Source organism: Bactrocera neohumeralis, chromosome 4 (assembly GCF_024586455.1).
Source record: "Bactrocera neohumeralis isolate Rockhampton chromosome 4, APGP_CSIRO_Bneo_wtdbg2-racon-allhic-juicebox.fasta_v2, whole genome shotgun sequence".
Classification (NCBI taxonomy): Eukaryota; Metazoa; Arthropoda; class Insecta; order Diptera; family Tephritidae; genus Bactrocera; species Bactrocera neohumeralis.
In genome coordinates, this window is record NC_065921.1 from 63,291,929 (window position 1) to 63,316,542 (window position 24,614).

Here is a 24,614-nt window from a genome sequence, read left to right on the forward strand (position 1 = left end):
ATAGTTATAATTCAACTTATAGAAATCATATAGATGGTAGTAGTTGTATTATCTATGTATCAGCCACAGTGAAGCGTGGACGGGTCCTCTAGATGATGATGTTCAGAATATTGGACTTATGACGATTCTTCCATCATCTTATATCGGAAGCCCACGCCACATGCACGAATACGCTCAAGACGCTATGACGTACGTGCGAAATTATGGAACTCCGGATTTATTTATTACGTTAACATGCAGTCCGAAGTGGACGGAAATTGAACGTGAGTTGGAATCGGGCCACAAACCGCAAGATCCCCATGACATAATCGACAGAGTATTTCAGCAAAAACTAAAGGTTATGATGGATGGGCTTACTAAGTATCGAGTTTTTGGTGGCACACGTTGTTATATGTGCTCGGTGGAATGGCAGAAGCGTAGACTACCGCATGCTCATATCCTAATTTGGTTGCTGAACAAATTACATTCAAATGATGTGGATGACATCATATCAGCTGAAATTCCTGATCCAGTCACTACACGACATTGTGACGACACAGATACTGCATGGACCGTGCGGTGCATTAAATCCATTATCGCCTTGCATGGCTGATGGAAAGTGCACAACACGATATCCGCGACCGTTAGTTGCTGAAACAGTCACAGGGAACGATGGATATCCAGTTTATCGTCGGCGTTCAAAAGAAGATAATAAAGTTAAAGTTCAAAATCAAGAGATTAAGATAGGAAATGAATTTTTGAAGCGCGGCGCGAAAAAAAATAACCATGGCAACCCTTTTCTTATTGTGCAAATGCAGAGAATTGTAACTAAAATAAAATAATTAAAATAAAGCTTTATTTACAACAAATATTAAAAAAATTAATATGCAGAAACGTTATAGTGAAGTGCTAGTACGTGAAAAGTGCATAATATAAGTGAAAAAGTTACTCACAATATACAAATTATCAATGTAAAAGCTGTCAATTTTTCAACTTTAAATGCAAATATCTTAAAAACTATAAGTCAGCGGCAACTACATATATGTATATATATATATTTTCGTGATCTGGAGAACGTCACCTTTCCAGTGATACCCATTTTATTCCCGAAATCCGGGGATGCTATTCTAAATTTTACCCGTAAATAATAAGCAAATTTGATAACAAAACCATAACTGCGCAACTCATTTTAAAAAATATAAAACTTCACAATTAATACTACACGCGAAAATACAATTCGAATTCACATTCAAAGGCGCGGGCGAATAATAAGTACACCGTGACGTCAGCAAGAACAGCTGACTGAAAACAAACATGCGCATTGCGTAATTTCTTTCTCTATCATTCTTGCCGTCTCGTCGTTTCTTGTAAATTATAGTCGATTTTGTTTTGTTTTCGCATTCATGTTCACCAAAATATGTATGTATAAGAATTCATTGATATTACTTTAACTCTTTAGGGAAAACACTATTGATTAATATTTACAAATTTTTATTTAATTTAATAAATATATACATCCGTCCACTTACGACATCTGTGATGATGTGATGTGAAACGAAGTACTCTATCTTAGTTCTTACATCTGAACATATGTTAGTCTGGCAGCATTAGCCAATGAAAAGTCAAAATTGGTTGTCAAACTTCTAACCTAACAAAGGCAAAATAAGCCGTTTCATCGCTCGCAAACAAAACTAAAGCTTTCCACTTTTTTTACTTTTTTCCATTTGTTATTATAAATTAGTGAATTTAAAAATTATAAGAAATGAGTTCTATCGGTACAGGGGTGAGTTCTGATTTGAAACGTTGATATTCTCAGCCATTTATTCCAAATATGTTTTGTACATTTTATAGTACGATCTTTCGGCATCACAATTTTCGCCTGATGGTCGGGTCTATCAAATTGAGTACGCTGGTAAAGCGGTAGAAATGAGTGGAACGGTAATTGGAATGCGTGGAAAAGATGGTATTGTTTTGGCCGTAGAAAAAATTGTTACCAGTGCTTTGTATGAGGATGACGCAGCTACACGTATATTTACTGTAGACAAAAACATTGGTATTGCCATTGCTGGCCTTCTAGCTGATGGGAGATATATAGTGGACATCGCTCGACAAGAGGCAGCTAATTTCCGTCAACAATTCGAACGTACAATACCTTTGAAACAATTAACTGAACGTGTATCAGCTTATGTGCATGCCTATACGTTGTACAGCGCAGTGCGCCCATTCGGTGTGTCTGTAATATTGGCCTCATGGGACGAGGAGCAAGGACCACAATTATATAAAATCGAACCTTCTGGTACTTCATTCGGGTATTTTGCCTGTGCTAGTGGCAAGGCCGAACAACAAGCTAAAACAGAAATGGAGAAACTAAAATTTGCGGAGATGAGTGTGGACGATTTGGTTCAGAATGCGGGCAAGATGTAAGTACCTACATATTATTTCCATACACGAGTATTCAAAGAGGTATATTTTTTGGTTTAATTATGTCAGCATTTATTTGGTACATGATGAACTCCGAAACAAAGATTTCCATTTCGAAATGAGTCTGGTCAGCAAAGAAACAAAAGGGCTACATCGTTTAAATCCCCAGCCATGGTACGATCAGGCAGTTCAAAGTGGTCTAGCGGCAAAGAATGAAGACGATAGTGATAATGAAATATAAAATATTTTTTATTTAATTCTAAATCTCTATATAGTAACTAATCTATTTGATTTGGTTTCTAATATTTCAATATGGTTTTACCCTAAAAAAAATAAAATCTCGTGCACATGAGAAATAAATGAATTGTTTGCTTTATGAAATTCTGTTAAATTGGTAAGATTTCATCAAGTTTTAATACAGTGCAAGTCAAACTATCATTATAAATTATTCTTGTGAATGGCATATAAGCAGATTGCCGGTTCAGCAAAAACAGCTGGTGAACCAATCCTTAGTAATTAATCATAAAGCTTAAAATGTTTCTAATAAGACGTTACTTTAGTGGGTTTCAACACATAAAAGCAATTACAAATACTGCTAAACCTGGAGACCGTCTTGATGTGCTAGTACGTAAGAAGTGATTTAATACATTCTTCACATAATTTTCAATTATAAAACTACAATTAGGGATGGATCAAAAACATACGGCGCTTGAAGAAAAATATATTTTTTGACCTTAACGATGGTTCCACTGTACGTCAATTTCAAGTGGTCATACCGAAAACAACGGACACAAAGGATATAAGTGTTGGGAGTAATATCCGTGCATCCGGGTTCATACAAGTAGCGCCTAATGGCCAACTAGAATTACACGCCGAACATGTAAAAGTAATAGGTGTTACACAATATTGAAATTCCCAACATATACGGAACAATAAAACTGATTGTTTCTTTTGTAGCTGACGGCCATATAACAGATTATCCTTTTACGCCAAAGCAGCAGCATCCTCCTGAATATGTTCGTGAACATTTACACCTGCGTGCGCGTGTAGATTACATAGCGGCGCAAATGAGATTGAGGCATCGTGCATTGAAGGCGATACATGACTATATGGATGAATTGCACTTTGTCCAGATTACCACTTCCGTTCTTACAACAAATGACTGTGAAGGTGCTGGAGAAGTATGTATTCAATTTGTAAATAAAAAAAATGAAAACTTATTGTGAATTATTAAATATTTTATACTTAAAAAATGCAGATTTTCAGAGTGCAACCAGATTCTGATGTGCTCCTCAAGGAAATGGCCCGACCCAATATTCCCACTGAGCATAGTTACTTCGACAAAAAAGTGTTTTTGTCCGTTTCAGGGCAATTACATTTAGAAGCAATGTCACATGGATTGGGTAATACATACACATTAACCCCAGCATTTCGCGCTGAAAATTCTAAATCGCCACTACATTTATCGGAATTTTATATGTTTGAGGCTGAATTAGCATTTATGGAGGACATTTCCTCCTTAACCTCATTCATTGAGAAAATGATAAAAAACGTTACATTACGGATTATAGAATCAGCAACAGACGATTTAAAATTTTGTCAAGAAAAAGCATTAGGTTCTGCTTTTGAGCTACCTTGGCTGAAAGCAGCGTGGATCACTCTTAGCTATGATGAAGCTTTGGACATTTTAATAGCAAATAAAGAGAAATTTAAAACAGCACTTAAACCAAGTGAAGGATTTTCTAAGGAACAAGAATTATTCCTCGCCGACCATTGTGGAACTCCAGTGTTTGTTGTTGATTGGCCTTCTGATCAAAAGCCTTTCTATATGAAAGTGGTTCAAACAAAACCTGATCGAGTTCATGCTCTAGATTTGTTAATGCCTGAAGTTGGAGAATTGTGTGGAGGGAGTTTACGTGAAAATGACGAGATGCGTTTGAGGTCACATCCACGTTTACCACAAGACTTGGAATGGTATTTGGAATTGAGAAAGTTTGGCGGCGTTCCTACAGGTGGTTTCGGCTTAGGTTTTGAGCGCTACCTTCAATTACTCAGTGGAGTAAAGAACATACGTGATGTTATACCATTTCCACGATACCCACATAGTTGCCAAATGTGAATATATTTATGTTGCTTTTATTACTATGCATATTCATGAAGATGAAAAGTTGACAATGAAAGTAATAATAATAATTAATATTCTTTAAAAGCAACAAAAAAAACATTTTCATTAATTTAAATATATTTTGTCACCTATTACGTATACGGATTTCGATATTCAATTGTTTAGATTTGCCAAGTATTAATCTTTGCACTGTATTTTCATATTGGAACATTATATACACATACTTTGAGCCGCTGTAAGAGAAAGTACAATGTTTCCACGACAGTCGAGTCTACGTAACTGGAGCGGACCTAAACTCTTTCCGGCTAAGGGTCGTCAACTCTGTTGAATTCTGCCGCTACAACAACAACAAAGTGCAATGGTTTAAGCTTTACTGGATTGATTTTATGGGCAATAACATGGATATCACCAAAAATTATAAAAATATTAAATTTATATACACACATACATATGTATGTAGTAATGTCAAATAAAAGTTTTTAGCTTCATGGAGATAATAAATAATACTGTTTATCGCCTTAAGCAATCAGGGATACACAGCCTAATATATGAATCCCAAAAAATCAGTTTTTGGACAGGAAGTACCAATATCAATTGCTTTATAAAGTGCTGAACACATAGAGCGCGACAGACTGCAAGCCACATTTGTCAAATATTAAATGCACGACTGCAGGCCGTCAGTTGTCACTCTCGCTAACTTCAAAATATTCTTATATTTGCCAACGACAGTAGAGTTGACAGTAGAGAGGAGTAATGCCACTAATAGGTAAAATGTAAAATTATTCAAAGCTCTAACAAACCTGGCGTTATTTTACAAATAAAAGCTTAAAATAATTAAAACAAATAAATTTACCGATTTACTTATTTTTTGCATAAAAAATTTCACTTTGAACAAAATATTAAAATTTCATTGAAGTGAAAGGTATTAGCAGAGAACGTAAATTATATGATATACGTTCTCTGGTATTAGTATAGCTTCAACGAAATTGTGTACATGCAAAATGAACAGCTGTGTTGTCTTGTGAACATGCCGGCAATTGATATGTCGCTGCCTTCTTACAAATGTTCATGTAGAAGGATTCACGGCGCCATTTACAGTTCATTGTCGTGTTGCCATGTCGTGTCGCGCTCTATGTGTTCACCACTTGAGAGTTAATATTTTAAACGTCAAACTTTCACATATTTATTTTCACAACATTTTCGCGCGTAAACGCTTCAAACTAAATAAGAGTGCTGCGAGTGCAAAAAATAATTCGGTGTCATATTTTTATTTTTGAGTTCATATTTGTTTACGACAGCAATTAATAAAAAAAAACAATAAAACGTGCCAAATAAAACCAAAGTCATGGCCACTTTAATTGAGCAAATGCTAACTAAAATGGGGCTACGGGACGAGCCCAGTATGCAAAGGTCAGTATCACTGACAGAATTTTTAAAATGAAATATATAATAATTGAATGCATATGTATGTCCATACTTTTGGATTTTTAGCAAGACGTTAGAATTGTTGCGTATTCTTGAGTTACGTTCATCTAATGCGCCACTACAGCTAAATGAATATGCAAAAACAGTGCTCTGCGCGGATATTGCGACCACAGTATTGGGCATAGCTTGTGATATGGTAATAAATTTATAGTAAAAATGTGTAATTTTTAAAGGACGCTTTTTTAGGAGCAAAATGTTAAGTTATCCACTTTGCGCAAATCACATTACAACAAACACAAACGTATGATTGAAAAAATCCTAGATGTAAATAAAATCGTCGGTGTGAATGACATATGTGTACAATTAAATATAACTGAGGTTTCACAAAAGGCTGTAGAATTATTAGAATTGTACAAAACTATTATGGCAAAAGAAAGCGCCAATGATGAAAATGATCTAATCCATCCTCAATATGCAGCAATGGCTGTATTCCAGGCTGCCAAAATATTAAAACAAAAATCATCAAAAGCGAAAATAATGAGTTTTAGCAATTTGCGGCCAACTCAATGGCAACAACTTGAACTGCGATGGAATAAATTTTTAACCAAATATTATAAAGAAACATCTGATAAAAAACAAAGGCTTCGTGTTGGAGAATCTAATGAAGAAACTGAATCTAATGCAGAGTTTTTAAAATCGCAAAGTTGTGTAGAAAATAAAAAACGTTTAGCATCTTCTGTAGAGGATTACGAACAATGGAAAAAGCGAATTTTGGCGAAGGCAGAGGAGCAGTTAAGGCATCAACTAAGGCATGAGCAACAAGATGAACTTCGAATTGATAAAGAAAACCTAATTTTAGGAATGTAAAGTATAAATAAAGCGTATGTTGACCTGGTTTCAAAGTAGAAGATATATTTAATAATAGATCTATTAAATGAAGGTTATTTGAAAATTTAAAATATATGTATATTTTTTTTTAGAAAATTTTGAGTATAGAATTACTAACTACTAACTGGTGGAATATATTTGTACATTTTAAAATTATTTTTCCAATTATTAAATAAATATAGGTACAAAACTATTAGTGTTGTATAATTTAACTATCTACTTATCTATTATCAATCAATTTTAGTCATATTCGCCGACTGTTTAGAAAGTATCACCTTTTCAAAATGGTTAAAAAGCATCTCTCCTATGTCCTGTTTCTCACCATTCGGTTTGAAATCTGCATTAAATAATGAAACCGCATTGCTTTCTTTTGAACCTTTGAAGTTTTTTATATACTCACCATTATAAAAAATTAACTCAATCTCCTCTTCTGTATCTGGACAGTTATATATCAATTGCTTCAAGTATTTATAAAATTTCAATAGAATTTCCCGCTGCATTTCCTCTATTTGTCTTGTTTTTGTGGCTGGAAAATGTAATGTTTCGAAAAATGTTAAAATTGGTGTTGCTCCTTCCAATGATATATAATAAAACCGATTATTGATAGGCATCCGAAAACGGTAAACATCATTTTGATACGGACGATATACTCCAGCACGATTCAGACGCACCTCAGATAGTGGCTATTAGAAAATATGAGTTCTTTTATATAAATAAAGAAATAACAAGAGTTTATACCATTTAATTACCTCCGCTTTTTCTAAATAAGGACTTTCAAATTTAGACTTAATAAACAATTTGCTTGGTACTAGTATAACCAATCGATGGATTGCAAATTGTACACCATGACTTTGTTCATAGAAATTTATTCGATCGCGTATACCGGTATTATTAGTATGTGCTGGTATAGTTAATTTCAAATATCCATGAAAAAAGTTAGCTGCCATACTTGACGCAGAATCCAAACCGTGATTACCACGTATAAACATTGCATTGTCTAGTGTGCTATGACCCATTTGAGCCAAAGATATTAACCACCAAAGTGGCATAAAGGCGAAAAAAATCGCTGGCGGTATTAAATGCAAGCGTTCCGTAAATTTAATGCGCACTAAAGCTACTACAACAACGCAAAAGAAAACCACTAATGTGGTGGGATTGTAACAATATGCTCGACACAATATTGTCCAAAAACGTTTTTCGGGTAAGTAGTGATTTTTATATTTAAAGTTTTCCAATAAAGCTTTATAAAATCGAAGAAATAAATCGGCGACAAAGAATGTTACCAAAAAATATACAACGTTATCTGAAAAAATAAAATGATTAGTATATTACTTAAATACCTAAAATACGTACCTATATATCCACCAAACGCACACATTTTTGTTTTTTTTAACCTCTTAGGCTGTAATTTACACTTTCTTTTTTCTAAAGTCCGATCAATTTCTTGGGGAACGCAAATTTCTTCTTCATAAACTCTCATAATTCGCGGCTAATACAACTACTAAAAAGAGTAAGGAAGGCCTAAGTTCGGCTGCATCTAAATACTTTATTATCTAAAAAAAATATATATATACTTATATACATATATACTAAAGACGAAAAAATGCAAATCTGCTATATTTCCCCAATTATTGAATTTACTAACTCTATATCTAAGTATTCCCATTAGCTTTACAAACAGCCATTGGTGAACAAAACTATTTTACCTACTTATGTAAGTATAGATATACTTATGTATAGTTTTTGATATTATCGTAAGCTTCCAAGAAAATATCAAAGATTATTTGATATATTAGAAATACTCAGCATAAAAATAGGAATCAATATTTTTGACTTCCTACAGCAATAACATCAGAGATAGAAATAGATGGAAAGGAAAAATAGATTATTAAAAGAAAAATAGGGAATAATGTTGGAACGTCGAAAACTCTTTAGTAAGCCTATAATATATATTTGCCTTTCTCTGTAGGATTTTCATTGATGAAAAGCTGATATCGAAAAGTTGAAATGGTTGTTGCATTTCCAGGAGATGAGACAGGTTGTAGCTCCATTTGATATAAAGGATTTTTTATAAAAACTTAATTGACGTTTTTGTTGAGAATGTAAAATCAGCTGTCTATAAACTATTGTGAATAACAACCAAATTATTTGGTAATGGATCACTGAATTGTTAAAACCATTAGTAGAAGTAAGTTATATATTTAAAAATTCATTTATATTTTCTGTATTAAAAACATTTATTATTATTTAGAAGTAAGAGGAAGTATAATTACGAAGAAGAATTAAATCTGAGGAAATGAAGAGACGTGTGATTGTCAAGAAGGTAAAGTCCAAATAAACAAGTTATTGTAGAAACGACCTTTTGGTCTTGTGGTTTACGCTACAACATATCCATACATATGTAAATATTATATTTTTGCTATATATTTATGTACATACTTATGTGTACCCAAGTTGGAAATTGTCCTTTAATTTTCAGTTGCACAAACGGTAATGCTTTGGCTAAAGAGGTGGAGAATTCAAAATATGTATTATTTTTAACCTTGCATCAGATTTCTACATGTCAATCAATACCTATGTACATAGATGTTACCACCTAAATCATTTTTCGATTAACAAATATATTTGTATTATTACTGTTCTGTACGTCTGAATATATAATATATATTCTACTAATTGAGACAACAATGGTCGTGGAGGTATGTGAAATTATATTACCTTCTAAAACATTTTGATATCTCATAATATACATATAAAACTATCTGTATACGCCTCACCCTCACACTCGTAGCATATCCTTTATATTATAATAATAGTTAGACTTTAACCTATTGATACTAACTAAAAATGTTATGATTTTTGCAAATCCTTAGAAAAAGCTTGCAACCAGCAATTCTAAACGGTCCATCGATGATGGTTCGCCTACAAAATACACGTACACTGGACGAGTGTTGGAATTGATTGAGGCCTATAATGTTGCTGTACAAATTTTATATCCGAAATATCCCTGGTACATATTCCCAGGACATCTGATCTTTGCAATTTATAAACGCTATATGAAATTTTATAAGGGTAAATTTCGTATGGTACCCATACCAAATGCTTTATACGAATTTTTAATTGCCAATGAACTCATAAAAACGGAGCATATCGCCTTTACACCAAAAGATGTATATGATGAGTATGTAGAATCAGCAGATGTCAATTTAGTCAATTTGGTTATAAATGCTGAGAACGCCCTACATAGCACATCCAAAATGACCAATACGAAAAATGTAAATCATACGTCTGACGATGTTATTAAACAAATGCTTAGCAGTGCGCCACATACAATCGTCGCACAGATACTGCCAACTGTTAACTGTCAATCGAATTGTATATTTGTTAAAGAGAATTTCTATTCTAATTTAATGGATCGGTTTCGTGTAACCAATGATTGCAGCCAACGAACACGCTTCTGGGTACATTTAGAGCACTTAAATGATGAGCAAACGATTCCAAGCATTGCTAGCAAAGCGCATGTCTATTTGTTAAATAGTCCATACGATTTACCTACCGAAGTGTCCGAATTAATACTTAATAATTACTTCAACACGCCTCGACTACTACATCGTGGGCACACATATCGAATTGAGGTTGACGCTCATCTGGTGGGCACTGCAGCGTACGCACATTATTATTTAATTTTTGCTTACTTGAAGTGTATTTATTTCCGATGTGCCCATCTGGAGGTAAAAGGCAATGCTTTTGAGATGCAAGCAATTGTTGCTAAGAACTTCACCAACCTGGTACAAGTGCCACATACTCATCATTTTATACCACGACAGCTAATAGACAATATAGCAATTACGCATAATTATCCCACTGGTTTGAGACGTTCATATCACTTATTACGTAACTCAATTGATGCTTTTTTGCCTAAGAAGACTGCATGTTTGTCCTCCAAGCATATTTATCCTTTATTTCTCTTGCAAGGCGAAAGGGGCGCTGGCAAAACGAAATTAACTAATGCGGTTGCTCAAGAGTTAGGCCTACACTTGTTTGGAGTTGACTGTGCTGAAATAGTATCACAAGTACCATCTCATACAGAAATGAAATTAAAAACTGTTTTCGCAAAAGGTAGCATTAGTGAACCCCTTCTTATATGCTTTCATAACTTTGAGGTAATTTATTTCTGCAATTAGAAATTCAAAAACTAAATTTAATAATTTTGTACGCACATTTCAGATATTTGGTATCGATAATGAAGGAAATGAAGATTTACGCTTATTATCCGCATTTCAAGTGCAAATTCATGAATTATTTGCCCACGACCGCAAGCACCCAATTGTTATTGTCGCTTTGACAAATGAAAAGTTTCTCAAACCCATGATTCAACGACTTTTCTTAGAAGTTATATACTTGGAGACACCAACCAAAGACGAACGCTATAACATTTTATGTTGGTTACACACTCGTGAATTATTCAACGATACGATTTTCAATAAGAGGGATATTTCTTCTGTACCACTATTCAGTTTAGAGCAGCGAGATCGTTATATGAAACAAATTTCAGAGAAATGGTGGAATGTGAAATCAATTTTGCGAGAAGTTGCCGACAAATCACAAGGTTTCTTATTAGGCGATTTGGAAATGTTGTATGAAAATGCGGTTCGCGCTTTGCGCAAATGTCGAGAGACTAAATCAAAATCGTGTCTTAAATTGATGCACTTCTCCAAACACCTTAGTGAAATGCAAAACTCTTTTGCTAATAGTCTTGGTGCACCTAAAGTACCCAAAGTACTTTGGTCTGACATAGGTGGCCTATCCAAACTTAAAGATGAGATTCAAAGCAGTATCGGCTTGCCATTGAAACATATGCATTTAATGGGTAAGAATTTAAGACGTTCAGGAATATTACTGTACGGTCCACCAGGAACAGGCAAGACATTGGTTGCCAAAGCAGTTGCGACCGAATGCAATATAAGTTTTCTATCAGTGCAGGGACCGGAGCTACTAAATATGTATGTCGGACAAAGTGAACAAAATGTACGTGAGGTGTTTGAACGCGCTCGTTCCGCAACTCCTTGTGTACTGTTTTTGGATGAACTTGATTCTTTAGCACCGAATCGTGGAGTTGCTGGTGATTCTGGTGGTGTTATGGATCGAGTTGTGTCTCAATTACTTGCTGAAATGGATGCTCTTGGTGATGCTACAAAGCCTGTATTCATATTAGCTGCCACAAATCGTCCAGATCTTATTGACCCGGCATTACTACGTCCAGGTCGTTTTGATAAGCTATTCTATGTGGGTCCATGTACAACAACCGACGATAAAGCTGCTGTTTTGCGTGCACAGACACAGCGTTTTAACTTGGCTAAAAACCTGAATTTGAATGACATTGCTGAATATCTCAAAGGAGACATGTCTGGTGCAGATTTATATTCAATTTGTTCGAATGCTTGGCTATCAGCAGTTAGACGTACTGTTGTTAATCATCTCAAAGGTATTCAAACACGTTACTTAAATAAATATTAATATATATGTAATATTACTACTTACAGAAAATATAAGTACTGAAATTCTAGCAGCTGATAAGGTACTTGTGGAGATGGACGATTTCACGAAGTCTTACAGCAAATTTGTACCATCAATTAGTAAAACCGATTTGGATTATTTTAATCAATTGAAGTCGTCATACGGTATATAAACATATGAAAATTGATTGGTTGTTTTTATTTAATAAATATTGTTCATTTTGTTAACGTTCTTTTATGCAAAGAAAATTGTGTGATTCCCCTTGAGTGAGATTATGAAGACTAGGCCACATATGAACTAACTGTGCAAATTCGACATGTCTCCAAATTTTTCAAACCAACATTTCGATATCTGTTCATATGTTGGTCAAGTGAATTACAATATATTTAGTTTTACTACTAAAGCAATTCAAATGTTTCAACATTATTTTGTTATATTAGAACAATTGTTCTTATACATTTTTGAAAATATTTTAAGTTAAGATTATTCACTTTATTTATAAATATGTATTGTTAAAACCGTTTTTGGCGATATGCAATTTCGTTAAAATAAACATGTATATATGATTTTTATGTTTGTAAATACATAAATTTTGTGCCACCCTTTTCTTAAAGCATAGAATATTTTTTCATATATGCAAAGTTGGCATCTCTAGTAACGGATGGGTTGAGAGACCATAGCAGGAAAATAATAAACAATTTCTAACAGTTTGATCTCACAAAAATCATTATTTTTAAATATAAATACTATAACACTTTGCTTAACTTTAAAAGTTAAGAAAATATTATGGCCAATAGTTACGATATACCAAGTTGGTAAGAATTTGTTAACCACATTTTTTTGATATTGTAAAAGCGAAGTGCCGATTTGTACAATACATAGGGCTGGTAAACCCCCCACCGGATTGCATTTGGATGTCCTGAAAGAAGACAAGTTAGTGCAAAAACTAATGGTGGATGAGAAGCGATGCTACCTCTTCGGTCGCAATAGTCAAATGAACGATTTTTGCATTGATCACGCCTCCTGTTCTCGCGTGCATGCCGCGTTCGTGTATCATAAGCACTTGAACATTGCTTATTTAGTAGATTTGGGTTCAAGTATATACACATATCAGAATATTCATTGCTTTATGTTATTTGACAAATCTTTTGAATTTTCAATAGCCCATGGCACATTTATTGGTACATTACGTTTGGAACCTCACAAACCAACACAGCTACAGATTAATAGCACGTTTCACTTTGGAGCTTCTACCCGACGCTATATTTTAAGAGAACGGCCATCGGCTGGTCAACGCAATAGCATTATGGAAGATTTGCCCATGAATGAGACAAGTGATGGAGCTTTGCTCGGTTTGCCTGAAAGTCAAACCGAATTGGATGTAAGCATATATGTAAAACGTTAAGTGTGAAATAGTTCATTCATTTCTTCTCTATCGACTATTAATAGAATCTTACCGAATATAACACTGCCCACAACCGACGTATTTCTATGTTAGGAATTGCAGATGACAATCTGAGAAAAGTAAGTTACGTCCAAAAACATTTCAGAAATATCTTGTTTTTTTTAATATCAATATATTTTATAGCAAAACGCTGCAAAACAAAGTGGACGTAAGCGACGAAATGTAACATTTAACGATGAAGAAATAATAATAAACCCAGAAGATGTTGATCCAACTGTCGGACGTTTCCGTAATTTAATTCAAACAACAGTGGTGCCTGCGAAACGAGGTCGTTTTGATTCTGGTAATCAAATGGGGATCCAAACATCGCCAAACAATGGAAGCTTGTCTTCTAACAATTCGACTAGTCATCAAATGTTCCAACAAAGTTTAGCTGACCTTAAACAACAAGTTGATGCAGTACCATTATCGCCTAATTCTCTCTATCAAGGTCTTCCAGCTTCTATACATGACTCGCACCCAAATCCAAGCTTAAAATTTAACAACAGCAACTCAGATTTTGATATTACACCCATTGCTATGGGCACTAAATTGGGTTTATTGTTGCCTAATCCTGCGCCTGATGTAACTCCAGTCATTGAACCATCACATACTAAGTCATTAGCCGGACACACAGCCTCACAAAAGCTGGGGCAAGTTAATGCAAACAGTGCGCATCTCTATTATATATTATTGAACTCAAATTCATGTTGCCTAAATTTGTTTTTTCAGTACGTTTCGATCCACATGCCGTAGGTGGTGCAGGTTCATCCGAAGGTGGTGTGCATGGACCACAAAAGAAAAAATATGCCAAGGAGGCATGGCCTGGTCGAAAGCCAATGCTGGGTCAACTTTAATTATTTATTTGTTATATGTATGTACGCAAAAAATGGAAATCACCATTTTTAGTCAAAATAAAGAATTAAGTTGGAAAATAGGAATTATGTACATATGTCAAAATTTCATTTCCGGAAAACTATAGCGATTACTATTTGTTAGATATTTAACATCGTTTTGATGGTTTTTCCTTTAGTAATTTCGTTTATTTCGATTATTTTTTTATATGACTACTTCATATAAAAATTTAAGTAAAAGGGTTTTTATACAGATATACATATGTATGTATATTCTATTAAAGAATCTTTCAAGGCACCTTATCAGGCATACCCACTCAATACAGTGCTTTTAAAACTCAATTATCAGCTGTTACTTTAGTTGCTAAATTGCACTTGTGAAGAATAAAGTCAAAGCTTTGGCTTACAATTATTACTTAATTTTTTAAATACACAGCTATTAACCAAAATATAGAAAACAATATAAATACAAAATACGTTAAGGCTTGCAATGTATACAGTACCTGTGATACCTCCTGATCTACGACATGAAGAAACAATCATCCAAGCAGCCATAGCTCTCAGTTGTCTTCAAAAAACAATAAATTCTGTATTTGACTGCATTGATAATCGTACCCAACGCAATAATGCTAAAGTACAAGAGTTGAGTACGCGTATTGAACGGGCACAAGCAAAACTACGCAGTTTGGTGGGCACAAAAAAGGCAATCAAAATTTACGCTCCAGCTCGTTTTCCATCAACCCAAGTTTTTTATGATATACCGCAAACCTTCGGTAATTCGGAAACAATGTTGGACGAACATATAAATAATCAAAAACATAAAAAACAATTAAATTATGAAGTGCACAGCCGTATAGATGCACCTGCAACGCAAGCGTTACAAGAAAAATTGGTTTTCTTTCATGTACGCTATAAGAATATGAATGAATCATTTCCGGGTAATACTGTAGCTACCAACAGAATACATGTAAACAAAAGTTCTGGTATGGGTATAGTACCTGAAAAATTACGATCAGTATCCTCATTGTTACATTGTAATGGCAACGAAATGGTTTACGGTCAAGAAAATGGTGAAAAGGAGGCATGGAAAAAAGCTAAGCTCTTTAAATTACAACGTCAACGTCAAGATAATACCGAAATTAAGCAACTTTTAGATCCAGCACCCTATTCATTAGCGCATCGCAATCAAAAAACAGATTCTTTAGGAGGCCTTCGCTACACACCACGATTGCATGACGCACCGGAAATCAATCTACCACTTGACTTGCCCGATTTACCTGGTATTGCTGATGATATACAATTTGAGGGTAAAGAGCATCAGCAAATTGCCCCATCTTTATATATCGAAAACTTACCCGATCTGACTGAGTTAGAGGAGGCAGCTACAATTGCGACAAATATATCTAATCCTACTGAAAAACAGGGTATTGCACTTGAACATTCTTCTCAACCGCCGACAACGAATACAGTCCCGGCTCCAATTACAAAAAGTGTACAAGTATCAGTGGCACCAGCACCCCCTCCACCGCCTCCACCACCACCATTACCTCCACCACATACATCGACAACACCAATGCAACATAATGCCAAAAACGAAAACTCGAATTTACAAAACCCTAACACCAATAATGCTCGAACTGAGTTAATGGATGCTATACGAAAAGCGGGTGGTGCAAGTGGTGGTAGATTACGTGCTGCCGCTGCTGCCCCGGTTGATGTAGTCGATACTAAATTACGAACCAAAAATAATGAAATCAAACCTATAGCAAGCAAAAGTGGTGGAGGAGATCTCATGGCTGATTTACACAATAAATTATTAATGCGACGTAAGGGCATTTCAGGATCAAAAGACCTGGAAAATAATAACGCTACTAATTCTGTACGCAAAGGAGATACAACTTCTACCGATAATCCAGTTATGTCTCGTTTATCGGCACTAATACCACCACCCACCGGGCGTAAAAACTCTGATGACGACGACGATACCCACGACGAGGACAACGATACAGATTGGGTGGAATAGCAATGGTTTATATGTAATAATATACAGTAATGTGTGAAGTGTAATAGCTCTTTTACTGCAAAGATTTGATGCCAATTTCAAACCACTTGTGCCTACGTTTAAATTACACAATACTAAAAATGTGTTATCCACAAAATTTGCAAATGTGTATGAACATATAAATTATTTATTTTTTAAATTCAAATTAACGTTCGATGAAAATAGAATATACATGTTTTTTAAAATGATACATTATAAACATATCCAAAATATAAACGCAATTAATTTACCATCTATTTTTTCTACAATATTTTATTCACCTTAGTAAGTACAAGACGCTCTAAATGCTCATCAGTTAGATGTTGACCTTTTTGTCCATTAATTACATTCAGAAATGTGCGGAAAAATTTTTCCAATAGCATTGAAGTAGCTGGCAAGGTATTGTACTTAAGGAAAACTTTCTTCACAATTGGATACCGATTTAAGCAAGATAAAGTTTTATCATCATCGTGCAAATAACTTGAGAACTCTCTACGTATAGCGATGCATGGTTTATTATCTAATGGCGGATCTATAATAGAATTGTTTGTAATTATTTTGCGCAAGATGGTTTTATCGAAACTGACACATACATATGTATATCTTGTTCATTTTCTTATTTTAAACTCTAAATTCTTGAATACGTTAAATTAGTTTTAAAATCATAACCTTAAGATAATAATAAACAAAAATTACCTTCGTTATCATCCGGATTAAAGCAGAGAAATGAATCTACAGATGGCGGCCGCTGCTCCCTTAAATCCTCTGCCTGTTCATTATCTATATAGAACTCTTGTGCATAGTCTATAAAAAGAAGCATTATCCTATCGGTCGTAATATTGGGTGCTGTCTCACGCAAAGCTTCCACAAAACGCATTTTTACGGCAGGGCAAACTACTGCTGCAATTAAGGCATCGTTGCACTCAGGGGTAACCTCAAAATAGCTTCGTAAACGACACAATAAAGCATCACTCATATTCTGTGCCACAGTATGCAAGTGTTTTATGTGTCTACTTTCATGTAATTTTTTCAATTTCACCTTAATTGTAACAAGAGATGGCAGAAAATAACCAAAATATAAATAATTGCCTTGCTGCAAAAACTCTATAGCATCTGCAATTGGCTTGAGTATCATGCAAAAGTCTTCCAGATATTCTATGTCGATTTGGACTAATTTGGGTTGGTTTAAAAAATTGCATAACTCGTTTATTTTGTGTTTTTCTTTGATAAGTTGTGTTAACGATGTATACCATATTGGCCAACGCACATCAGACAGTGGCAAATGGCCTTCAAATAAAAATCTCGCAATTTCATTAGCATCAACATCGCTGCATTTGTTTAATAAAATTAAACAGCTAAAATATTTTGTAATGTTATTTAAATTAAATTAGTTGAGAGGTTTTGTTATATTAGGAGTAGTCAGGGATTTCATATGAACAATTTCTTTAAAAAATTCTCTTGAAATTTAAGGTAAATCCGACAAATACTTTTCGAATAATTCTCTAATTAGCAAAGCGTATCGGACGTTCTGAAACGTTCGAGAGCAGGTATCTGCAAGCGAACAGTAAAATTGAGTGTAAAACTTTAAATGATTTTTCTGAAAACTATGTTTTTTAAACCAATAACCACTGTAGCTCGAAAACAGCTCGGTGGATTTTAATGAAGTTTATACAGCTGTTTTTAAAATTGAAAAAAGGGGGCCTGATCGAAGGACTTTTTAATCTAGATTTTTTTTAAATGGTGTATTTTCTCCGAAAATAAAAAAAATGCTGTAGCTGCTGTAGATTTTGTTAATTAAAAAAGCTTCGATCAGGCACTAGATTATCTATTAATACAATACAACTATATTTTTTTTTTGTAATTTACAGACAAAAAAATTTAAATTTATAATTTTTTTATGTCTCTGACTACACCTAACCGTAACCTTATGTAAACTCAATGTAATTACCGCGTTAAGGCATGCTGCAGTCTGTCATGGGACTTCAATATTCTATCGAAATCAAATACTGTCAGTAAATGCAGACTATGCTCACCATGTTTAAATTGCTTCGAAAGTTGATTCAGTAGGCCTTGGGCATTACTATGAGATATATTGAGATCGTCGTTATGGTCATCGGGACAGATGCCTTTCAAGAAAATCGAATATTATGAATTAATACTAGTACGTAATTTCCACTTACTTTTAATACTAAAATTATGGTAAGTTTGTACGAAATCGCGCACATTATCAATCACATTATAAATTATTTTTTCATCGCTCAAATCGTACTTATTTTGAATTTGCGTTATCACAGCTTCGATTTCCTTGTGAGTGGGTGAGTTACTCAGCTTAACGCAAGCTAAAACAGCCATTTGACGTTTTAATTCATTATCCAACCAAAAAATACTATAGCCAAAATAGTGTGTTTTCCGACTGGTCCATATATCAGCAGCACCGCAAATATACGGTATCTCCTCCAAATTACGCTTAATATTCTCTACGAAGCCGACATGCATATCATCTAAGCGAGCGAGTAACTGCGCACAGGAGCACATTGTTAATCCCGTGTTCCGAAAAAGTTCAACAAAAGATGGTTCTTCTAAAACAGAAACTGGAATATTTGATAACAAAATAAAATTCAAAACTTTTTCCACAAACGGTAACTGTGTTTGCTGCCTATTAAGCGAACGTCGGCATCTGGTACTACTGTTGAATTTCTCTTGCAAATACATATTATACTCTTTGAAATGGCATGAACGCAAATGTTGTACAAAATTTGAAGTGACTCTTAGTGGCCCTTTCACGAATTTATCATTGTCGCAGAATTGACAAGCAGCTACAACGCTAATCGAAACGCGATTGCTACTCATATCCTGAAACAAATTGCAAGACTAAAATATGGATTTACATATATTGTTAAGATTTCATACTTGTTCGACTATTTTAAAATATTTGCCATTTAATATTGTAGGAATCTCGTTTGGATCACATGTTAATTGGCATGTGCTGACTGTCTCTCTTTTCTCCAGACTTTCTTCCGATATATGTGTATCATTGGATTCAGCTGAATACAAGTCGGAGTTACTGCAAATATAATCTAGAAAGCCACTCTGAAGTAATATTTATTTTATGGAACTTACTCTAAATTATTTGAATTATTTACCGACGTTGGTTGCATGTCATCAATATATATAGAAGCACCATCTGAGCTTTGTTCTTTATTGTCGTCATTCATATAGTTTTCCGTTCTTGAGTTATTTTCATTCTGTGACAAGTTCACTTAATAACATTTGGTAATACGAGTAGATATACATATATAAGTTACCTGTCCCTCCCCTAGTTGGGATGCTTTTCGCTTTTGAGTACGTCTTCCTCTGGGTGTACGCGAATGATTTTGTCTTTCAATAATGAATTCTTCGTACTTTTCTGGATGCAGAGTTTTTAAATGACGAACGAAATTCGATGTAATTCGCATAGAACCCTGTATAGATCTCACCTTTTCACGTGGACAATGTTGGCATACAGCTACAATACCCCGTGTCACCCGCTGATGTTCAGTAGCACTCATCTGTGATAGGCACATAATTATTAATTGTTTAATTTTACTATTAAATTAAAATTAATTAATGAAAATCCTTTTTCATTCTCCAATATAATGTATAAAAATCTTCTTCGCTTTAGGAAATACCTCTTCTATAATTTTGAAATATTTTCCGTTTACAATGACGGGTATATCATCGCATTCAGCTGTTTGAACATCTGATTTATTGCTGCATAATTGCAAATAAAGAATTTTTAATCGACATTTAAAATTTAATATATATATTATACCTACCTTTTTTCAACATTACTTAAATGGTCAGCATTAGTGTGTAAAAAAGAGTATTCACTCTCAGATTTAATATTTTGGCCGCAGTGCTAAAATTAAATTAATCAATATGAAACGTTTTATGAGTGTATTTTAAAAAATACCATTTGATCAAAAGATGCTTCTCTATGCATAATTCCATGTTCATTAATCCTTCCTAAATCTTCTGAGTTGTGTATATAAGTTTGATAATTAACATAGTGTCCACTGTTGTTACCATGAAAGTTTGAAGGAACCTTGTTATACTGGTTGTTATGCATTGTGGTAAAGTCATTTGTAATGCGTTCTGAAGCAAATTCACATTCCGATTTCACCGAAGTATTCGTTGGATCCATCTAAAATTTTAAACAACAAATATCACTGAAATATATTTCTTATTAAATATCCATTCGTTAAATAAGTTAAGCCGTTTTACCTTTTGTTTTGAATTACTTACATAGCTTGTTTGTTTAGCGAATTATTTTTATTTAAAATAATATAAGGATTCCTTTATTTGTTGTCGTTAATTTAATCATTTCCCTCACTTTCTAGTTCAATAAGATGTTTGCATCAAAAGGAAAAAACTGTTCTTTACTGTAATATCACTAAGTGTATTTTTTCACTATGAACTCTCAGCTATTTAAATTCAAGAATTATTCGAACGCCAACAATTTTTGAACTTCAAATATAATTGCCAACTAATTATTTAATCAATTGATTGGCTATTATGATTAATCAAAATGGATTCAGAAGGAAAGATTTATTCCAGCTTTGCATTTGATTAAATAAAATTTTAGAGTTGCCGGATAATGATTGGGAAAAAAATGCTACTTTTTTCAATTTCATAACTTAAATAAACTTCAAATATTATTTATTAATTTATTTCTAAATTAAGATGTGAATTTTATAGATATTTTAAGTAAAAATATTTAGAAATCTATTTAAATAATTTGGGTTCTCACAAGTATGTAAGCTGAAATACGTGGTAACCCTAAGGTTTGTTTAGCATTTACCTGCGATAAGCAATGAAGAATAATTGACACTAATCTGTTTTGCTTGTCAACAAAAAATCTTCACAGAACAAAATCATCCGTAATGGCTAGCGAAAAGGAAAAAATTGAGAAGTCTAAGATAAATAACCAAGTTAAGCATGTACCAAAGGACGCCCAAGTAATAATGTCCATATTGAAGGAACTGAATGTTCAGGACTATGAGCCTCGTGTTATTAACCAGTTATTGGAATTCACATATCGTAAGTTTCTACATTTAAAATTGATGAATATATAAAATTGCTAACCAAGGTACTATGATTATACTCAGGTTATGTGACTTGTATACTAGATGACGCGAAAGTGTTTGCAAATCATGCTCGTAAGAAAACCATTGATTTGGATGATGTCAAGCTTGCCACTGAAGTAGTCTTAGACAAAGCATTTACCTGCCCACCACCACGCCATGTACGTAATTGAATTGCCTTTTAATGTACAATGAAGTATTTTTTAACTCACTGTTTAGATTCTGGCAAAACTTGCCGAGGTCCGAAATGCAATGCCCTTACCGCCTATTAAACCACATTGTGGTCTGAGACTTCCTCCTGATCGTTATTGCTTATCCGCCTGTAATTATAAACTTCGTGCTGCGAGTCAACCAAAGAAAATGACGAAATCTGCTTTAGAATCCCGGTCAACAATAAAGACACAAATGAAAAATGCCGGAGGTGCTGGTGGTACAAAGCGTCAAACCGTGCTTGCACCAAAAACTCAGGTTGTTACCATTCCAAAGCCAGTAATAAAATTCACAACAACCACTAAAACAGTGACATCAAGTGGACCGGCAGGAATCGGGACCGGAATAATTGTCAACAGCGGCCCCGAAAGCGGCGATATTAAAATGGAAGTCGATTTGGACACAAGTGCATCAGCAGCGGTTGGCAGTATTGGGGGGAACAATACAAGTGGAGATGGAAGCAGTGGTGGCGTTAAGCGTGAACGTGAAGACGATGAATTTGAAGTTGTACAGTAGTTTAAATGCCTTTTGCATTACATTTTATTTGCATACAAATTTCATTATTCTATTAAAGTTTATTAGATTTTGCTTATATAACGTAAAGAATGTAATTTTATTTTAGTGCTAATATTATCGCACAACCCAAGTCCATAATCTGTAAATATTCTGAGCCACCGTCCTGTAGTCTGAACGAGCACTCCTACAAGGACAAAAAAAATTGAATTATTTATACAAATCGTACATTGCCGACTGTAAAATCTTACGCCAAGTTTATCACAGATTAGAGCCTTTTGTTTATTAGTTAACGAGGGACATCTCAGCACATGTTCATTGAATTGCTCCAGCATTTGCCCAATACTGTATGCTTCATATCCTATTTGTCGCACAAACTCTTCTAATTTCGAATAATTGCCAGCTTGGCATACCTCTAAAAATTCGATCAAATAATATTCTGGTATAATACCAGACATTTCTAGCAGATCCTCTGTACTAATTGTATTTGATGCTCCCTTTAAACGATAGCATGATTGTAGAGTAGTTATAGCGCGTCTCATATCACCACCAGATATCTCTACAATCGACTTGTAAGCATTTTCATCGATATTAACACCTTCTATTTCACATATATGACGTAAACGAACTATAATTTGCTCATCACCCAAAGCCTTAAAACGGAATTTGGTACAACGTGAGGTGATTGGTTCAATTATACGTGATACGTAATTGCACACCAAACAAAAACGTGTGCTGCGACTCTCCTTTTCCATAGTACGTCGCAAAGCTGCCTGGGCTGCGTGTGTCATAGAATCTGCTTCATCCAGAATGATAATTTTAAATGGTGGACATGATCGCCCATCTGGCCGTGTACTACTGGCCGTCAGTTGAGCGAAATTCTTGATTTTTGTACGTACAACTGCAATTCCGCGCTCATCGGACGCATTTAATTCCAGTATGCGCTCGCGATAAATATCACCGAAAATTTGTCGTGCAGCTGCTAGAATAGTACTAGTTTTACCTGTCCCGGGTGGTCCGTATAAAAGCATATTAGGCAAATCGGCTCCTTCCACACATTTTCGTAAGACTGCAACTACTTCTGACTGTTCGACGACATCGTCTACGCTCTTTGGGCGACTAAGTATAATTGACATTTTTTATAAATTCTATTAACTTATTAAACTATTACTTACTATTTTTCTACCCAAGGCGCTGGAGGTTTGCGGCGTTCAGCGCTAGGCCCGCCGGCACCACTTGTGCTGGCTTGCGTTTTATCAGAGACTGTACTTTTGCCGGTTTTCAAAAATGCTTGCATTTTATTAAAATAAATGTATTTATTAAACACTTTGCTTTATAGAGAATGTGTTAATTATAAATTATTTTATGAAGGGAATGGTTATAACTAGCGCGCCAATAACAATATATTTATTCCACTGACAACAAAACTGCTAAAAGAGAGCTGCCACTCTGAACGAGTTGCGTTTCAATACCTCAAATACCAAACATTATGAACTTGTAGCAGAGAAATTGTAGTAGGATTTGAATTGTGGAATTGAAAAGGAGGTGAGAGGCTAATAATGAAAATATAACGAAAATACTTCGGTACTTTTAATATTGAAATTTTAGTCTGAATAGTGCTCATCTGGTTAATCATCATAAAAAAGAAGAAGTCGCTCGATAGGGAGTCGCTTCGGAGAGGTCCTTCCCGATCCTGACGGAGCTTTTGGTACTATTCAACCTCAGTTTACGAAGCCGTGTTAGTTTTGCGGGAAAACCAAACTCAGACACAGCGGCATAAAGGCATCTTCTTTTCCTGCTATCAAATGCAGCTTTAAAATCGACTTTTTGTGGGTTGGACAGAGCACATTTAAATTCCAATGTTTTTATTGTTTTTCTAACGGATATCTAATCCCCGTTAGGATGATAAAGCTGTTTCAACAGGGTCGGACCAAAGGGAAAAGGGTGTTAGATGAGTGGGGTTGGTGGGGCTTGCAGTCTATTCTGGACAAGTAGGAGTTTAACCTGCTACAATATCCAGAACGAAGCTGCGCTAGGGTCACTCGTGTTTCTGGCGGCAACTCTAGCTCTTCGT

General features: G+C 34.5%; 10 protein-coding genes across 19 annotated transcripts; 7 read left to right on the forward strand and 3 right to left on the reverse strand.

Moving 5' to 3' along the window:
• The first annotated feature begins 1,608 nt into the window (after window positions 1-1,608).
• LOC126756727 (proteasome subunit alpha type-3) lies at window positions 1,609-2,760 on the forward strand. Its single transcript, XM_050469994.1, has 3 exons — window positions 1,609-1,762; window positions 1,831-2,399; window positions 2,470-2,760. Exons 1-3 carry the CDS (start codon window positions 1,742-1,744, stop codon window positions 2,639-2,641), a joined length of 762 nt encoding a protein of 253 aa, XP_050325951.1. The 5' UTR covers window positions 1,609-1,741; the 3' UTR covers window positions 2,642-2,760.
• Window positions 2,761-2,858: 98 nt separating this feature from the next.
• On the forward strand, window positions 2,859-4,677 carry LOC126756723 (probable asparagine--tRNA ligase, mitochondrial). Its single transcript, XM_050469989.1, has 4 exons — window positions 2,859-3,024; window positions 3,086-3,293; window positions 3,358-3,581; window positions 3,659-4,677. The coding sequence occupies exons 1-4, from the start codon at window positions 2,935-2,937 to the stop codon at window positions 4,517-4,519; spliced, it is 1,383 nt and encodes a 460-aa protein (XP_050325946.1). The 5' UTR covers window positions 2,859-2,934; the 3' UTR covers window positions 4,520-4,677.
• Window positions 4,678-5,525: 848 nt separating this feature from the next.
• On the forward strand, window positions 5,526-6,909 carry LOC126756726 (origin recognition complex subunit 6). Its single transcript, XM_050469993.1, has 3 exons — window positions 5,526-5,935; window positions 6,017-6,146; window positions 6,197-6,909. The coding sequence occupies exons 1-3, from the start codon at window positions 5,871-5,873 to the stop codon at window positions 6,815-6,817; spliced, it is 816 nt and encodes a 271-aa protein (XP_050325950.1). The 5' UTR covers window positions 5,526-5,870; the 3' UTR covers window positions 6,818-6,909.
• LOC126756725 (stimulator of interferon genes protein homolog) lies at window positions 6,837-8,424 on the reverse strand. Its single transcript, XM_050469992.1, has 4 exons — window positions 8,192-8,424; window positions 7,588-8,141; window positions 7,239-7,521; window positions 6,837-7,175 (listed from the first exon to the last, which is right to left on the reverse strand). Exons 1-4 carry the CDS (start codon window positions 8,316-8,318, stop codon window positions 7,069-7,071), a joined length of 1,071 nt encoding a protein of 356 aa, XP_050325949.1. The 5' UTR covers window positions 8,319-8,424; the 3' UTR covers window positions 6,837-7,068.
• Window positions 8,425-8,491: 67 nt separating this feature from the next.
• Window positions 8,492-12,762, forward strand: LOC126756719 (peroxisome assembly factor 2). Of its 5 annotated transcripts, XM_050469977.1 has the most exons (8): window positions 8,493-8,552; window positions 8,808-9,026; window positions 9,090-9,161; window positions 9,318-9,537; window positions 9,712-11,001; window positions 11,066-12,323; window positions 12,382-12,519; window positions 12,600-12,762. In XM_050469977.1, exons 4-8 carry the CDS (start codon window positions 9,526-9,528, stop codon window positions 12,623-12,625), a joined length of 2,724 nt encoding a protein of 907 aa, XP_050325934.1. In that variant the 5' UTR covers window positions 8,493-8,552; window positions 8,808-9,026; window positions 9,090-9,161; window positions 9,318-9,525; the 3' UTR covers window positions 12,626-12,762. The 5 variants fall into 5 exon arrangements, with proteins under 5 accessions (XP_050325933.1, XP_050325934.1, XP_050325937.1 ...); XM_050469976.1 differs by lacking the exon at window positions 9,318-9,537 and having other exon boundaries at window positions 8,492-8,552; XM_050469980.1 differs by lacking the exon at window positions 9,318-9,537 and having other exon boundaries at window positions 12,382-12,603.
• A 276-nt stretch (window positions 12,763-13,038) lies between these two features.
• Window positions 13,039-14,747, forward strand: LOC126756724 (nuclear inhibitor of protein phosphatase 1). Its single transcript, XM_050469990.1, has 6 exons — window positions 13,039-13,170; window positions 13,238-13,452; window positions 13,519-13,736; window positions 13,805-13,879; window positions 13,944-14,469; window positions 14,532-14,747. The coding sequence occupies exons 1-6, from the start codon at window positions 13,142-13,144 to the stop codon at window positions 14,654-14,656; spliced, it is 1,188 nt and encodes a 395-aa protein (XP_050325947.1). The 5' UTR covers window positions 13,039-13,141; the 3' UTR covers window positions 14,657-14,747.
• A 260-nt stretch (window positions 14,748-15,007) lies between these two features.
• On the forward strand, window positions 15,008-16,951 carry LOC126756722 (WASH complex subunit 1). Its single transcript, XM_050469988.1, has one exon. It carries the CDS (start codon window positions 15,144-15,146, stop codon window positions 16,674-16,676), a length of 1,533 nt encoding a protein of 510 aa, XP_050325945.1. The 5' UTR covers window positions 15,008-15,143; the 3' UTR covers window positions 16,677-16,951.
• On the reverse strand, window positions 16,821-21,279 carry LOC126756721 (uncharacterized). 6 transcript variants are annotated; one of them, XM_050469982.1, is made up of 11 exons: window positions 20,979-21,279; window positions 20,647-20,877; window positions 20,510-20,592; window positions 20,363-20,444; window positions 20,000-20,242; window positions 19,838-19,939; window positions 19,605-19,784; window positions 18,875-19,547; window positions 18,643-18,820; window positions 17,391-18,049; window positions 16,821-17,226 (listed from the first exon to the last, which is right to left on the reverse strand). In XM_050469982.1, the coding sequence occupies exons 2-11, from the start codon at window positions 20,875-20,877 to the stop codon at window positions 16,958-16,960; spliced, it is 2,700 nt and encodes an 899-aa protein (XP_050325939.1). In that variant the 5' UTR covers window positions 20,979-21,279; the 3' UTR covers window positions 16,821-16,957. The 6 variants fall into 6 exon arrangements, with proteins under 6 accessions (XP_050325939.1, XP_050325940.1, XP_050325942.1 ...); XM_050469983.1 differs by having other exon boundaries at window positions 20,647-20,902; XM_050469985.1 differs by having other exon boundaries at window positions 20,958-21,279.
• Window positions 21,280-21,534: 255 nt separating this feature from the next.
• Window positions 21,535-22,633, forward strand: LOC126755912 (transcription initiation factor TFIID subunit 9). The gene is made up of 3 exons (XM_050468637.1): window positions 21,535-21,773; window positions 21,842-21,978; window positions 22,037-22,633. The coding sequence occupies exons 1-3, from the start codon at window positions 21,617-21,619 to the stop codon at window positions 22,541-22,543; spliced, it is 801 nt and encodes a 266-aa protein (XP_050324594.1). The 5' UTR covers window positions 21,535-21,616; the 3' UTR covers window positions 22,544-22,633.
• On the reverse strand, window positions 22,526-23,952 carry LOC126755911 (replication factor C subunit 4). The gene is made up of 3 exons (XM_050468636.1): window positions 23,716-23,952; window positions 22,792-23,659; window positions 22,526-22,727 (listed from the first exon to the last, which is right to left on the reverse strand). The coding sequence occupies exons 1-3, from the start codon at window positions 23,835-23,837 to the stop codon at window positions 22,641-22,643; spliced, it is 1,077 nt and encodes a 358-aa protein (XP_050324593.1). The 5' UTR covers window positions 23,838-23,952; the 3' UTR covers window positions 22,526-22,640.
• Between the last annotated feature and the right edge of the window lie 662 nt (window positions 23,953-24,614).

What these genes read in the sequence shown, in the direction of transcription:
- LOC126756719 (XM_050469976.1), top strand. Translation starts at nt 9,135, where the DNA reads ATGAAGAGACGTGTGATTGTCAAGAAG. An exon ending in GACGTGTGATTGTCAAGAAG is followed by an intron (nt 9,162 to 9,711) that starts GTAAAGTCCAAA and finishes GCAAATCCTTAG; the next exon opens with AAAAAGCTTGCAACCAGCAA. An exon ending in TGTTGTTAATCATCTCAAAG is followed by an intron (nt 12,324 to 12,381) that starts GTATTCAAACAC and finishes TACTACTTACAG; the next exon opens with AAAATATAAGTACTGAAATT.
- LOC126756723 (XM_050469989.1), top strand. Translation starts at nt 2,935, where the DNA reads ATGTTTCTAATAAGACGTTACTTTAGTGGGTTTCAACACATAAAAGCA. An exon ending in GAGACCGTCTTGATGTGCTA is followed by an intron (nt 3,025 to 3,085) that starts GTACGTAAGAAG and finishes AACTACAATTAG; the next exon opens with GGATGGATCAAAAACATACG. An exon ending in CGAACATGTAAAAGTAATAG is followed by an intron (nt 3,294 to 3,357) that starts GTGTTACACAAT and finishes TTTCTTTTGTAG; the next exon opens with CTGACGGCCATATAACAGAT.
- LOC126755911 (XM_050468636.1), bottom strand. Translation starts at nt 23,837, where the DNA reads ATGCAAGCATTTTTGAAAACCGGCAAAAGTACAGTCTCTGATAAAACG. An exon ending in GCGCCTTGGGTAGAAAAATA is followed by an intron (nt 23,660 to 23,715) that starts GTAAGTAATAGT and finishes AATTATACTTAG; the next exon opens with TCGCCCAAAGAGCGTAGACG. An exon ending in TAATCTGTGATAAACTTGGC is followed by an intron (nt 22,728 to 22,791) that starts GTAAGATTTTAC and finishes TTGTCCTTGTAG; the next exon opens with GAGTGCTCGTTCAGACTACA.
- LOC126756722 (XM_050469988.1), top strand. Translation starts at nt 15,144, where the DNA reads ATGTATACAGTACCTGTGATACCTCCTGATCTACGACATGAAGAAACA.
- LOC126756726 (XM_050469993.1), top strand. Translation starts at nt 5,871, where the DNA reads ATGGCCACTTTAATTGAGCAAATGCTAACTAAAATGGGGCTACGGGAC. An exon ending in GACGAGCCCAGTATGCAAAG is followed by an intron (nt 5,936 to 6,016) that starts GTCAGTATCACT and finishes TTGGATTTTTAG; the next exon opens with CAAGACGTTAGAATTGTTGC. An exon ending in TGGGCATAGCTTGTGATATG is followed by an intron (nt 6,147 to 6,196) that starts GTAATAAATTTA and finishes ACGCTTTTTTAG; the next exon opens with GAGCAAAATGTTAAGTTATC.
- LOC126755912 (XM_050468637.1), top strand. Translation starts at nt 21,617, where the DNA reads ATGGCTAGCGAAAAGGAAAAAATTGAGAAGTCTAAGATAAATAACCAA. An exon ending in GTTATTGGAATTCACATATC is followed by an intron (nt 21,774 to 21,841) that starts GTAAGTTTCTAC and finishes GATTATACTCAG; the next exon opens with GTTATGTGACTTGTATACTA. An exon ending in CCTGCCCACCACCACGCCAT is followed by an intron (nt 21,979 to 22,036) that starts GTACGTAATTGA and finishes CTCACTGTTTAG; the next exon opens with ATTCTGGCAAAACTTGCCGA.
- LOC126756725 (XM_050469992.1), bottom strand. Translation starts at nt 8,318, where the DNA reads ATGAGAGTTTATGAAGAAGAAATTTGCGTTCCCCAAGAAATTGATCGG. An exon ending in CTTATTTAGAAAAAGCGGAG is followed by an intron (nt 7,522 to 7,587) that starts GTAATTAAATGG and finishes ATTTTCTAATAG; the next exon opens with CCACTATCTGAGGTGCGTCT. An exon ending in TGAGTTAATTTTTTATAATG is followed by an intron (nt 7,176 to 7,238) that starts GTGAGTATATAA and finishes TATTTAATGCAG; the next exon opens with ATTTCAAACCGAATGGTGAG.
- LOC126756721 (XM_050469982.1), bottom strand. Translation starts at nt 20,877, where the DNA reads ATGGATCCAACGAATACTTCGGTGAAATCGGAATGTGAATTTGCTTCA. An exon ending in ATTTCAAAATTATAGAAGAG is followed by an intron (nt 20,243 to 20,362) that starts GTATTTCCTAAA and finishes TGCCTATCACAG; the next exon opens with ATGAGTGCTACTGAACATCA. An exon ending in ATTTTAAAATAGTCGAACAA is followed by an intron (nt 19,548 to 19,604) that starts GTATGAAATCTT and finishes AATTTGTTTCAG; the next exon opens with GATATGAGTAGCAATCGCGT.
- LOC126756724 (XM_050469990.1), top strand. Translation starts at nt 13,142, where the DNA reads ATGGCCAATAGTTACGATATACCAAGTTG. An exon ending in AGTTACGATATACCAAGTTG is followed by an intron (nt 13,171 to 13,237) that starts GTAAGAATTTGT and finishes TACAATACATAG; the next exon opens with GGCTGGTAAACCCCCCACCG. An exon ending in AAAGTCAAACCGAATTGGAT is followed by an intron (nt 13,737 to 13,804) that starts GTAAGCATATAT and finishes GACTATTAATAG; the next exon opens with AATCTTACCGAATATAACAC.
- LOC126756727 (XM_050469994.1), top strand. Translation starts at nt 1,742, where the DNA reads ATGAGTTCTATCGGTACAGGG. An exon ending in TGAGTTCTATCGGTACAGGG is followed by an intron (nt 1,763 to 1,830) that starts GTGAGTTCTGAT and finishes TACATTTTATAG; the next exon opens with TACGATCTTTCGGCATCACA. An exon ending in GTTCAGAATGCGGGCAAGAT is followed by an intron (nt 2,400 to 2,469) that starts GTAAGTACCTAC and finishes TAATTATGTCAG; the next exon opens with CATTTATTTGGTACATGATG.